Raw genomic sequence first — 14774 nt, 5'->3', positions numbered from 1 at the left:
ATTTTTTGCTTACCGATTTTGACTACCTGAGTTAATGGGTTATATTTTTTGCTTACCGATTTTGACTACCTGAGTTAATGGGTTATATTTTTGTTTACCGATTTTGACTACCTGAGTTAATGGGTTATATTTTTTGCTTACCGATTTTGACTACCTGAGTTAATGGGTTATATTTTTTGCTTACCGATTTTGACTACCTGAGTTAATGGGTTATATTTTTTGCTTACCGATTTTGACTACCTGAGTTAATGGGTTATATTTTTGTTTACCGATTTTGACTACCTGAGTTAATGGGTTATATTTTTTGCTTACCGATTTTGACTACCTGAGTTAATGGGTTATATTTTTTGCTTACCGATTTTGACTACCTGAGTTAATGGGTTATATTTTTTGCTTACCGATTTTGACTACCTGAGTTAATGGGTTATATTTTTTGCTTACCGATTTTGACTACCTGAGTTAATGGGTTATATTTTTTGCTTACCGATTTTGACTACCTGAGTTAATGGGTTATATTTTTGTTTACCGATTTTGACTACCTGAGTTAATGGGTTATATTTTTTGCTTACCGATTTTGACTACCTGAGTTAATGGGTTATATTTTTTGCTTACCGATTTTGACTACCTGAGTTAATGGGTTATATTTTTTGCTTACCGATTTTGACTACCTGAGTTAATGGGTTATATTTTTTGCTTACCGATTTTGACTACCTGAGTTAATGGGTTATATTTTTGTTTACCGATTTTGACTACCTGAGTTAATGGGTTATATTTTTTGCTTACCGATTTTGACTACCTGAGTTAATGGGTTATATTTTTGTTTACCGATTTTGACTACCTGAGTTAATGGGTTATATTTTTTGCTTACCGATTTTGACTACCTGAGTTAATGGGTTATATTTTTTGCTTACCGATTTTGACTACCTGAGTTAATGGGTTATATTTTTGCTTACCGATTTTGACTACCTGAGTTAATGGGTTATATTTTTTGTTTACCGATTTTGACTACCTAAGTTAATGGGTTATATTTTTGCTTACCGATTTTGACTACCTGAGTTAATGGGTTATATTTTTTGCTTACCGATTTTGACTACCTGAGGTAATGGGTTATATTTTTGCTTGCCAATGAGTATATTAACCCTTGTACACCCATGCCCCCCCCCTCTTGAGCGCAGTTTTCTTTCGTCTATTGATTTACATTAAACATTAGAATGATGGATTATTGTTGTGTGTGTGGGAGGGATAAAGAGAAAGATACAGCTGATTTTAATGCATTTAGTCACCTGCTCCCCCCCCCCTGCGCCACCGTTTGGGACAGCACAGCAGGCACATCTCTCCTTGAAGTCTTGCCAGCTAAGTGACTGCAAGTTACATGGCTTAATCAACTTCACTCAAAGGTCACTTTTGGTGGTGGATAAATAGGGACAAATGTTTATTATATTTGTAGTAGCACTTAGGGGAGCAATCTTATGAAAATGTTTTCCTCAGATGGGAAGTTCATTCTTTTTTGTTTGTTTTTTTTTATTATATACAGAGCTATGTAAGTAATTTCTTATAACCTTTTTGCTGAGTAATTTGTCGTCCGGTTAGATAACAGTGGAAATATGTCTTATAATGGATGGATGGAGATCGATTTTGATTGTATGTATTGATTAGTATTGATGAAAGTGTTCTGGATTTTGACATTTTAGACTTTAGTATATAGGAGATATAATCTAAGGCTTCAAATTGAAACAGAAACGAAATTGAAGAAAGCCAGACGAAGATCAAAGAGACCACCACTGAGTCAACTAAAATATATGGTAACGGTGCAGAGACAGAAATGAACGGCCACAATTAAAAAAAAAAAAAAAAAAAAAAGTGGGGGATGTATAAATATTTTTAACATTTATATATATTTAAGTTTCAATAAATAAAATGTAAATATACAAAATACTAATCATAGTGGGGGGGGTGATAAGTAGTCAAATGATGCTAATCTTATAAATACAAGACTGGCAAATTAAAAAATATATCCATTTTGAATTTGGAAACAGATGAATCTCACAGATAAGAAATTAATTTTTATAACATGAGTAGGTTAGATAAAGTACCTATTTACTATGCCTCCCCACGGGACAGAGTTAGACACCAGGGTCGTTTTTTAACGTGGAGAAAAGGTACAAAAATAAACATTGTCTCAGTCGTGAAGGATTTCTCCTCCACCGAAAGAGAACAAGAAATGGAAGTGCAGCATCTGAAGAACAGATACTACGCTTTGATCTTGACCAAAAGGCAAGAATAGAAAACTAGATCTAATATTTGTAACATGTTTTTTTTTTTTTCTAATATTAAGGTAGGTGGTGTTTAATCAACTTTGCTGGGGAGCCATGATGTAATATAGTTTTGTTTTTAAATCCCTGAAACAGTGTTTCATGGTAAACAACTGATGATCCCTCAAAAAATAAATTATTACTAGTACTATAGTGAATTCGAGAGAGCAAGTTGATGCAGTGATTGCAAGTGATTGAATGACTTACTAAATAGTTTTCTAACAAATGATAGTTTTATATAGTTTAAAAACTTCCAATACTATATATATAATCGTTTTTTTTTTTTTGTTTTGTTTTTGTTTTATTTAGAAAAAATCTAATTAAACAAAACTCAATTCTTAAATATTACTTTTTATTGAAAACTAGCCAGGGTGTTGACCAAAAAAAAAAAAAAAAATGTGGTAGTAGGTAGGTAGGCTCTAACCCATGCCGCGAAGGAGGAAAAGAACGTGAAAAAGAAAATGAGACGTCTTTGCTGTTTCGCCCATCGCCAAACCAGAAGTAACATAGGTTTAAATTATGGCTAGACAATCGAAAAGAGGGGATAACTTTTGAAAATATCGGCGAAAAAGCGACCCCTTGTAGAAAAGTGCCCAGTTGAGGGTGAACGAATTAATGTTTTTGGCCAATTCTTCGATATTTGTGGTCCGAAGGGTCGACTTCAAAATGATACCAATCTCGTGAAAATCTGTTGCCTCTGTCGAAGTTTTTGCGGAACATATATATATACATAAATACATTTAAGCAAAATGGTGAGATTTCTATTATAGATTAGTTCGTTTATGAAAGTTTCATTATTATAATGTAACGTGCATGTTTTGTTGTTAGCATAAACAAAGTAAAGAAATAAATAAAAATCCGTGTTAGCATTTTTTCTTTTAACAAGATTTTTTTTTACACGTTACTCTCTCCCGTCATATCACTCTCGCTGCTATACGTCCATCTAGCCTGGCTTGCGTTTCTTCTTCCTCCAACCACATGCCAGCCACAGCATAATCATAGCATTTGAAGTAATTTAACACAATCGAAACTATATTTAGATCATATAAATAAAGGATCCAAGCGATCCCTTTTAGTTTGAGAGCAAGCCATATTTTTTTTTTAATATTAAGGTAGGTGGTGTTTAATCAACTTTGCTGGGGAGCCATGATGTAAGTTTTTAGTTTGAGAGCAAGCCATATCGTCTGAAGCGTTTATAATCAAATTAAATATGGTGCCTCATTTTTGTGTTTCTAGTGAAGTTATGTAGTAATGATGCAGAGACAGGAGTAAGCAGCCATGGTTAGCATGTGCCTGCTGTAAGGAAACAATGGCACACGAACCTGGAATCATTTGAGTACAAGGCAAGAATGATTATCTAAATTTAGGCACTGTTGGGAGTTTAAAATGGTTGAATGAAAGAATATGGATATTTATTTATAATTCAGTTTTGTTTTGAACGCCACATTATTCACATGTTTTGGATTGGTGGTGGTAGTGAAAAGAAGGAAGTACTGCTGCTGATACTAAGAGCAAATGTCTGTGAGTGAAGAGATTTAAATAACTCAGCACCACTAAATAATTTACATGAGCGAAACAGGAATTAATTACCTTAAAAAATAAAAAAGAATGAAGCAGCAAAAATATAAGCTGAAGAAGTTTTTAAAAGGCCAAAGGCGTCTAGTGTGGACTAAAGTGTCGTCTTTTCCTAAAACATTTTATTTTTCAAACTGAAATTTACATAAGACTAGCTTGTACCCGACGTTGCCCGATCGAAACATATTGCTGGCTAAAGGGTTTAGTCGTATACTAATTGAGATACCTCGACTATCCTAACATGAAACGTGACCTCCTGTTGCGTTTAGGGAAACATAAGATATCCATCTTGGTCTATGAAAAGCAAACACAAAGTATCCCTCATAGCTTAAAGGGGAAATAATTCCCATAGCTTAAAAATAATAAGCTTACTTCCTGTTTAAAAAGCAACTATTGTCAGTTATTAATAATTGAAAATAAAATAAATTAAATGTAAATTAAATTAAAAGTAAATTAAATCAACTTTGACTAATATGTCTAAACAGAACAATTAAAACAATTTCATTTTTGGAATATAGCAATTTTTTGTATAAATATTCTTTTAATTATTTTTTATGTATTATATACAGAAGCTATATAAATAAAACATGTCTGTGTCGGTCTGTCTAAAAAAAAAAAACATTTAATCGATAAACTCTTAAACTATAACATTGAGCTAATTATTAAAATAGATTTCTTTTATGTAATATGCAAATGAGGTTACTATTTGAATGTAGATTTCCTATTAAATAAATAGTATATGCATAGAAATCATGTTGGAATAAAAGTGTATATAAGTTCGTTTTCAGTATGAAAATGAATTTGTGAAACCGCACACCTTTTGTGTATATTAGTTAAGTAATTAAAACAGGGATACGACTTTATTATAATAGATTTGGAGCTCAGATATCAACAGAGTCCATCATAGCCTTCATTTGCCTTTAACTCCTCTTTATTCAATCTAATATACAAAGTAAGGTCAGTCTCTTTCGTCCTCAATAGCTTTCTTTCTATAAAGTTAGTATTTGATTCTGGTTAGTCAGTTTCTCTTATGTATCATTAGAGCATGTTATTAAGAATACAATGTAATCTGAGTTAATTTTTTCAAAACAATATTTTGTTTGGGTCAGAATTATTTTCAAATAGCTGCCATCTTTAAAAAAAAAAAAAAAAAAAAACGTATGTAACTCTGTAGAGATCCAAACAAAGTTTTTTTTTCCCCCTTAAAACTGGAATAATTTTTTAATAAAGAAAAGTAAAATCAATTCTTGGAGCAGCAGGGGGGGATATTTTGTATTGTTTTTTTCTTTTATTATTTATGTTTTATATACATAAACTGTGCGGCACAATCACGTTGACACACCGGTTCTCACCAGATCACCGAAGTTAAGCAACGTTGAGCCTGGTCAGTACCAGATGGGTGACCATTTCAGAAGGTTAGGCGCTGTATGTGCTTTCTGGGAAGTTTGGCCGTGGGGCCAGCACCCTCACCCTGTAAAAAGAACTCCTCGTTACAAAAGCATCTACAAAAAGTTGTAGATGGCCTATGCCCCTCCAAGGGCTTAAGGGCTGTGGATGGATGGATATACATAAACCATATATAAAAAAAAAAAACAGATGCCTGTGTCTGTCTGTGTAAAAAAATTAACTCATAAACTCAAACTAACACTAAAATTAACAGAAAATAGTAATTATACGCCAAGGATGGTTTAAACAAGTAAAATCTTTGACTGGCTGAATAACACATACAGAAATGTGTCGGCAAGTTAAAATGCAAAATGCCAACATATTTCTATTACTTTTATTCATAACTTGGAGTGGTTTAATTTAAAATCTTTATCTGTCGATAGCTCAAACGGTAGGAAATGTATCTGGAGCACTAAATGTTTTGGTTTCGCTTCTGATGGCACCAAAGTCATTTTTTTTTTTAATCTTTTGAAATTAGTACTATATAGAGTATTGATTCTTTAATAATAAATATGAAATCTGCATGAATTAAAATATATTTACAACCAAGCAATGCCTTTTTATCGTATATAAATATTTTAGTTTTAAGCAAAACTATATAATGTTGTTTTAACTTTTTGGGGCATTTTTCTCGTTTTTCTGTTTTAACTTTCAGAAAAAATTTTGTGGATTGTATATCTAAATATTTTTAAAACTACGTTTATAAGCCAAATTACAATGCAATATTATGAAAATAAATATTTATTTGTTTAAAATTGATATTTCGGCGATAGACATCATCCTCAGAATTTTATAGATTTTTTTTTTTTTTCATTTTTTTGTCCTTGCCAAAATGTTAAATTGAAGAAAAAAACAGTAAAGAGTCCGTGTGTTGTATGTCTGTAGTGTTAACTAAATATTTGTTTATTTTCATAATATTGTGTTGTAATTTGACTGATAAACATGCAGAAAACAACTGATTTTAAAAAATAATAAAAAATATTCTGTTCAGCATCCTGTATTGCGAAAAAAAAATTTGTTAAATTAAAAAAAAAAAAAAAAATTTTAAATTAAAAAAAAAAAAAATTTTTAAATTGAAAAAAAAAAAAAAAAAATTTTGTTAAATTAAAAAAAAAAAAAAAAAATTTTGTTAAATTAAAAAAAAAAAAAAAAAATTTTGTTAAATTAAAAAAAAAAAAAAAAATTTTGTTTGTTAAATTAAAAAAAAAAATTTGTTTGTTAAATTAAAAAAAAAAATTTTGTTTGTTAAATTAAAAAAAAAAATATTGTTAAATTAAAAAAAAATTGTTAAATTAAAAAAAAAATTTTGTTTGTTAAATTAAAAAAAAAAAAAAAAAACTCTACACATTTATTGACCCCCATATCATTTTTTTTTTTTTTTTTTTTTTTCCAGGACAGAGCGATCTACTGACCAAGTGATCCAACCAGTCAACTTAGAAGCGCTTTCAAAATGGGTGGGTAGAATGCCAAAAGACGTTGTACAGGACATGCCCAAGATAGCCCCGATGCTTTCTGTGCTTGGGTATGACCCACAGGCCAACCCCCCTAATTACGGCAAGCCAGATGCCATTGTGGCACAGAACACTCATGACATTCAGAACAATAGAGAGTATTGGCGAAAAAAAGTCGACGTTATCATCAAAGATATTCCCGCAAAACGATCAACATTTAATCGAACGCAGAACTTTCACAGGACCAACGACAGATCTGTCCCATATAGGAACACATCAAGTCACATGACCTAAGACGTTGCGTGCATAAACAAACGTTAGACAAAATATTTTTTTAAATCCCAAAGAAAATACAAACGAGTATTAAAGTTGATTTTTTTTTTTTTTTTTTTTTTTCAAAAAAAAAAAATGTGATGGTTTTAAAAATGAACTCCTAAAAAAGAAAAAAAATATATATCATAGAAAACGTTGGGTAATAAAAGACATTTTTTTCTTTTTTTTTTTTTTTTCAATGTTGGCTAATGTGACTTGAATTTAAAAAATTTTAAAAGTTGATCACAAAGACAGAAGAAATTTGAAGAGAGGAAAAAAAAAAAAATATATATATATATATATGTCTGTGTGTATGCATGTATATATGTATGGATGAAAAGAAGTTGGACAAGGAGACAGATAAAATTTTATGACTTGAACTCCTGATGAATTTTTCTTTTTTTTTTTGTTTGTTTTTTTTTACTTAGGTAAACAAATTGTGAAAAAAAAAAAAAAATCAGTTTCTCATCACAATCACATTTGTAACCCACTTGGTTATAAGATTGGACACAGCCAGTTTTTCTTCCATTCTATTTTTAGGTCAATGCAACTAACAAAGGGAAGCAACTCAGTTTATGTACTTTAATTTCAAGCAATTTCTTTGTCTATCTCTACTTTAGATGATACCACCTTGGCTAAGAATGGTTATTTTCATCGCTTACTGACCCAAAGAAAAATCAATTGGTGTTACAGCCCCAGATCTGGGAAATCTGTTTTCTGGTGAATTCTACCTGAAGACCTATCTAAAAGGCAAACACAATGAGAGCAAGTGGTTTACTTTGAAATTTCCAAAATATGACAAAAGACAACTGAAGAAGGCCAAAGGGTATGGTGGTTGAAACGTTATGAACATAACTAGCCATGATGAGGACAACTGGATAATAATTTGAGTGATAAACTATTTAAAAGTGTCTTGGCCAACAAAATATCACATTTTGTATGCAAGAAAACTGATGAATGTGAGAAGTTTCTGAAATTCATAAAATTTATTCATGTTAAGTCGGAAAAATTTCATCGATGTTGTTGTTTTTGGCAGGGGGATGTTGTGCTTTTTATTTATTTTTTTTTTTTTTTTTTTTATTAAAGAATTTTGAATATTTTAATGCACTGCTGCTACTGATTGCAATTACATAGCGGAACGATAAAATTGTCGCCCTAGAAAAAAACGACATGATTCCGTTTCTGTTTGATAAAACCTGTTTTTTTTAGTTTTTTTTTTTTGTTTTTTTTGTTGTTGTTGCTGCAGACCATCTACTAGTTGGCTAGTGGTGTACAAATCCAAAAAGCGATAGGAGCCTTTTATCATGTCAACAAGCGAGATCGGAGATGTGCCACTATACAACTCATACTCTCTAACAATCCAAGTTATGACAACAGGACCATTGCCAGCACTCTCAAAATACAAATCTGGGTAGTTCAATGCTTGAGGGTACAGCTCAACAACCTTTCTGGCTACGGTTATGGTGTTTGGCATATTTCAAGTGAGAGCCACATCATGTTACCTCACATTTCGAAACTGGCTTGAAAGTCAACAGCAAAGTGTACCTGGATATGCTGAAGATTGTGGTGATCCCCTGGTGTAATCAGGTGATTGCTGGAAGACCCTGGGTATGGCTGCAGGACTCGGCGCTGGTTCCCAAGTCCAAAAAGATTCTTGCTTGGCTTCAGGAGTGCTACAACTTTGTACTCTTCTATCACTAGCCCGCCCCCTCCTTCCCTGGCCTGAACTCTCTGGACTATTTCGTTTGGTCATGTGTTGAGAACCTCAACAAGACCTTCAACAAGATCAAAGCCAACTTGATCACTGCTATCCGCCGAGTATTTGCTGAGCTCCGGCGGGCACTTGTGGAAAAGGTATGCTTCCAGTTCCAAACCCGTATCGGGGAAGTGATTGAGGCTGAAGGCAGCTACATCGAATAGATGTCAGGGAGACAAATTTATTGTTCCACCCTGTAAAGGACAGTTGGACATAATGAGTCAATGTGGGGAAAAAAATCCGCCCTCCTCCCTCTTCCCAAAAAGAGTCACCCTTGACTGGGACAAAATAATTTTTGTATTCATATCTGCACAAATGACAGCATCTCGAGTAACAAGTATTATTGGATGTTGTGCTTGTGTATGGAAGAAGTAGGTTAGTCAAGATTGTCTGCCCTTTGAATTTCCAGTTTCTGTTATCCGTTTGACTGAATAATTAGACATGATCAAGCAGACAAGAAAGCCATTCTTAACATGGAGAAAGGGTGGGTGCTTTCATGCTATCTGAGAGAAAGATAATTGTTAATCAGAAGGGACCATATCTTTTTTGTCACCATCATCTCATTTGCAGAGCAGAAGCCAGAAAAAGGCACAGACAATGCTGACTATAACCAAGAAGTATCCCAAGAATTTATTGCAGGGATTGAATTCTGTTGTAATATTTTTGTTTGCCGCAAATTATTCAACAGCTGTGGGATGGAAAAAAACGAAAGTAGCCATGTTTAATGGTTTGAGCATACAAGTTGTCATCCAAAAGGAAAATTAGCGATGTATTAAACTCTTTCCGTTCCTGAATTTTCGAGATGAGGCAACTGAAAAATACAATTGCAAATTACTTAGGACCTCTAACTAGTCATGGCTGGTTCTATTCGAAATTTCGTCTGAATTTCCAAGTTTGACAAAAACATTCCTGATTTTGACAAGATACCCAGAAGGTGGGGGTGGGGGGCTTACATCAACTGAAATGTTGTGAACCTGACACTCAATATGAGAACAGTAACCTGAAGAATCCAAATATTAATACTTCCTAAGTTTTGTATTTTTTTTTTTTTGTCTGGAATTTGTAAATTAGATATACCAGTGGAGAGCTGAGTGCATGAACAACACCCATCAAAGAGAACTTGGCCGAGCTCTCAAGTTCGCAAATGATGAAATTATGATTGTTTAACAATGTTGCTTGACCCAGACGTGCTTAGGACGTAATGGTCCAGGATGTAGGGCAGGCCAGGGAAGAACGCATTGCAATTACAACAGAAATGACTTTTTTTTTTCTTTTTTTTTTTCTTTTTTTTTTTCCTTTTTTTTCTTTTTTTTTTCTTTTTTTTTTTTTTAAATAATTTTAAACAAATTGCAGCATAAATCAGTTAAAACCAAAATTTGGTGCTTCTATAGTACTAGCTTGGGTGCCCGGGTGTTTGGAGGTGTGTATTGAGAAAAAACAAAAAAAAAAAAAACTTGTAGTAGGTAGGCAGACTCGAACCCATGATGTGAAGGCAGACAAGAAAGTGGAGGTGTGTGTAAGGATGTTGGTTGAGCAAAAAAAAAAAGGGAAAATTGTGGTAGTAGAAAAGAAAGTGGAAAAAAAATTAAAAAAAACGTGACGCGTTAGCTGTTGCACCCATCGCCAAACTGGAAGTGATGTAGGTTTAAATTAAGGCTAGTCAATCTAAAAGAGGTGACGACTTTCGAAAATATCGGCGAAAAAGCGACTCCTCTCTGTAGAAAAGTGCCCAGTTGAGTGAAGGAATTAACATTTTTGGCCAATTTTTCGATATTTATTGTCCAAAGGGTCAACCTTCAAAACGATACTGATCTCATGAAAATCCGTCGCCTCTGTCTAAAGTTTTTGCGAGACATACATAAATTTAAACAGACTGGTGAGATTTATATTATAGACTAGCATGGGGTATCCGGCGTCGCCCGGGTATTTGTAGGTGTGTGTGTATTTTTTTTTTGTGTGTGTGTGGGGGGGGGGTGTAAATCAGAACAAAAAAGAAACTTAACGATAGTGATTTTTAAATAAAATAAAAAAAAAAAATGGGGGGATTGGTAACATGTAGGCTCGAACCCGGAGCCTTGAGGCCTATAGACTGAGTCTGAACACCTGCGCTACAGCGACAATGTTAATGTAAGAGCGATTAAAGTGAGTCAAGTCAGGGAGGTTTGATTGACGCTTAATGAGGTCATCGCGGGAGCGTTACAATGACTGGGCAGTTTTTTGGTGTTTGTTTACTTTGTTTCACTGCGGGATCGTTTTTCATTTACTGCGGGGCAGTTTGGGCTTCCCCAAGGTGATGGGAGGGGGGAAACCAGCTCCCCCATTGAAAGGGGATTGTCCAAATTGAATAGCAATTGTCTGATATAAGAAAAAAATCGCATTGATCAAAGCTGATTGCTTTTGCACGTTCCGGCAATCGCACTGGGAACGATGCAACAACCTTCGTATTAGTTTCACTTTTATTATATGAATGAAAAAGGCGAATCTACACGCGCCGATCGAAAAATGTTGAATATTCAGCTTTTCAAAGTTTGGCAAATTAAATACACACGTGACCCCCGTTCGTAACTCGTAGATATTATGATTTTGACGTGATATAAAAAGTTTTAAAAATGAGCAACGGCCTCAAGAAGCCGCCGGAAAAAATCCTTTTCTGGACATACACAAAAAGCGAACATACACACATTTTCGCTTTTATATATATAGATTAGCGGGGGTACCTGGGTGTTTGAAGGTGTAAAAGAAAAAAAAATGTTTTGGTAGGTAGGTAGGCTTGAACACGAACCCTTGAGGTTAATAGGTTGAGGACTTACCACCACAATGGCAGAAAAGTGAGAATGTGTGAAATAAAATCATTAAAAAGTGACAAAAGGTGTGTGTTTAATAAGGTCAAACATCACGCCATAGTGAATGAAATGTTCATAACCGCACCCGTTTATTAGGGGAGTGTCCAAATGAAAGCAATTGTCTGATATGATGGTGGCAGATGAGTACGGAATTTAATCCCGCCATTAATTTTACTGCGGAATAGTTCTTTTGGGTTTGTTTCTTTTTACCCACGTTTGTCTGTGTTGGGGAAAACCAGCTCCCCCGTTTATTAGGGGAGTGTCCAAATGAAAGCAATTGTCTGATATGATGGTGGAAACCGATATTGACCAAACGTCCATCACTTTCTGGACGTTCCTGGCCCCGTAAGCCGAGCACTGTTCCTTAGTTGTACATCAGTTTAGTTTTTATACGAAAAAGCCGAATGAACACGTGAGAAGCTGAAATAGCAATAATTTTGTAAAAAATTCGATGTAAATAAATCTGGCCGCTACACGTGTTCACAATTCGTACATATTATGATCTACACGGTATATAAGAAGTTCTAAGCGATAGAACCCCCCCGAAAAAAAGCCTTTCTTGGACATACAAAAACTCTCGCATGTTTTGCCTTTTTTATATATATATAGATTAGTCTCAATTAAAAATTGCATTTCACATAAAAACCCTTTGATGTCCAGGGATGGAAGAACCAAAAGTAACCATGTTTAAAAAAAAAAATGTTCTTTGAAAATGCATTCAAATGAGTAGATATAGAAAGCTAAGTAACATATTTATATTAAGTAAAAACTACCCAATCGTAAAATACGCTTAAATATGTTTTGATTAATGCAAACTTCATATTTATTATGGACCCAATATATAATATATATATCTCACTACTGATGCAATTCTCTATCTATATAAAAGCCAAGTACGTCCAAGGATGGAATACTGTTGCCATATCTGGGCAGGAGCTGCTAAAAACAGCCTATCCTGCCTTGACAGAGTACAAAATAGACTTCGTGGCTTAGTGGGGGATGCCCTTTTCTCTACCCTGCAACCTCTCTCCCACAGAAGAGACGTTGCGAGCCTATCCTTGTTTTATCGTTATTTCCATGGCAGGTGCTCGTCTGAACTCCAATCTCTGGTACCCCCTCGCCAATCTTTCACGAAAAACACCCGTCTAGCTGAATCCACTGTGAAAAATTTCCCCCGCTCTTTATCTGCGCCTAAATCAAAACGTGGATTCCATGAACAAAGCTTCTTTCTTAGAACTGCACGCCTGTGGAACTCTGTTCCGTCTGCCTGCTTCCCACCGGACTACAACTTGGATGTCTTCAAGTCCAACGTTAACAAATTCCTAATGAACCGCCCCCTTAATTAAACACTTCATCAAATCTCCACACTAACGTAATGTACTTGCAATAGCCCTTATCCCTGAGTGGCTTCCGGGCCTTGATAAGTGGTGATCACTGTGTAAAAAAAAATAAATAAATAATAATGATTTTAAAAAATAACCAAAAAACTTGTACACCACCACCGAGAATCAAAACCAAAACGTTTAGCTTATGATTTACCTTTTCTTTTGACGTTAATGCCTGAGCTATGAAGATATGTTTGCAAGATATTACGTTAAACATGCGTATTTGTAATGGCGTCATTCGACCTTTACCTACCAAGTTTCATTTCTTTAAGTTTCACACTTTTACACCGATTTTTTTTTTTTCCAGCTAAAACCCAAATATAAAGTTTTGCATGGGTTTGAATACCCTATATATTAAGTTTCATATCTGTAAACCAAAGACTGAGAGGAGTTTAGTAGGCAAAATTTTGTTAAACATATATATATGTATGTATATATATAGTAAGTTATAAAATGTATATGGCGATTAAGCTATACTGAATATTCTGCGTTTCATCCACTCTAGGACTCTTCAGGCTTATGCGCATAAGCCTGAAGAATCCTAGAGTGGATGAAACGCGGAATATTCAGTGTAGCTTAATCACCATATACATTTTATAACTTACTAACTAGCTCTACCTACGTATTGAGCACTTTTGAAGTAAATACCTAAAGTTTACGCATAAATCTATACTTTCGTATATTAATTTTATGTGAGTAAATTAAGTAGTGTTATATATATATATATATATATATATATATATATATGAGCAAACAGTTAATAAAATATGTTTAAAAAACACTTTGAAATGAGTTAAAAACATATTTAATTTGAAAAGGAAACACTAGATAAATGGATAGTCCTTAATTCGCGGAGTTTCAAAGAAATACTTTCCTTCTCATCAGAGGGTAGGAATTAGCAAAATGCGGGATCAGATTTTGCATGCAGAAGTATTTCCTATTTGGTTTTATCAAGCTTTTACATCTGGCTGAGATAATTTTATAAATATTATTTCTTTCATATTTATAATATACTTTAATTTTACCATCTTGGATCATTTTGGTAAATTTAATTGTAATTTTTATTTTATATATATATATATATATATATATATATATATGAGGTTTGTGTTACTATAAGCTTTTTACGCAACTATTATGTAAGTATAAATCGTAGAATATCTGCATGAATATAATTACAGGTAATTATCCCTGAGTAGCTTCTGGGCCTTGATAAGTGGTGATCACTGTGTAAAAAAAAAAAAAAAAAAAAAACTAAAGATGATCATCCCATAAGAAAACCAAAAAAACTAATAGTGAATTAAAATGAATGTTTAAAAGAATATGCAAATTAGCTTGATCTTTTGCAGATGAATGCAATTCCACAAACCATATATAACAAAGTTGTATGTTCTTTTTAAATAAATAGAAAGTGTTTTTGATATTCATATCAAAAAAATTGATAGGCATATAGATATTAAAAAGGACAACAGCAAACAATACCAATTGAGCTCATAATGATAAATATTTTTGTGTCATTATTATTTTAAGATTTCTTCCAAAAATTCTGATTCCAAAATATAAGGATTGTTTCGAAAGTAGTCTCCTACATTTTTTTTTTTTAATTCAACACGTTGAGGAGCTATGAATGCAGAAGTCATACCATTAAAACGAGTGACCTTTGCACTCCAGATTTTATTTTTCTATATAGTCAC

The 14774-nt window shown here is 33.4% G+C and overlaps 1 protein-coding gene across 6 annotated transcripts in view; it reads left to right on the top strand.

The window, feature by feature from the left end:
* LOC145255810 (protein-tyrosine sulfotransferase 2-like) overlaps nt 1-7177 on the top strand; it is a 187128-nt gene extending 179951 nt beyond the window's left edge. For all 6 annotated transcript variants that reach the window (XM_080114504.1, XM_080114505.1, XM_080114503.1 and 3 more), the window contains exon 3: nt 6727-7177. In XM_080114504.1, the coding sequence (XP_079970630.1) occupies nt 6727-7078 (352 nt within the window). In that variant the 3' untranslated portion in view covers nt 7079-7177. The remainder of the gene's footprint in view (nt 1-6726) is intronic.
* Nucleotides 7178-14774: the final 7597 nt, after the last annotated feature.

The sequence above is a fragment of the Euprymna scolopes genome, chromosome 31 (genome assembly GCF_053919585.1).
Source record: "Euprymna scolopes isolate OS-2025 chromosome 31, ASM5391958v1, whole genome shotgun sequence".
Classification (NCBI taxonomy): Eukaryota; Metazoa; Mollusca; class Cephalopoda; order Sepiida; family Sepiolidae; genus Euprymna; species Euprymna scolopes.
This window is presented reverse-complemented; position numbering and strand designations above follow the sequence as displayed.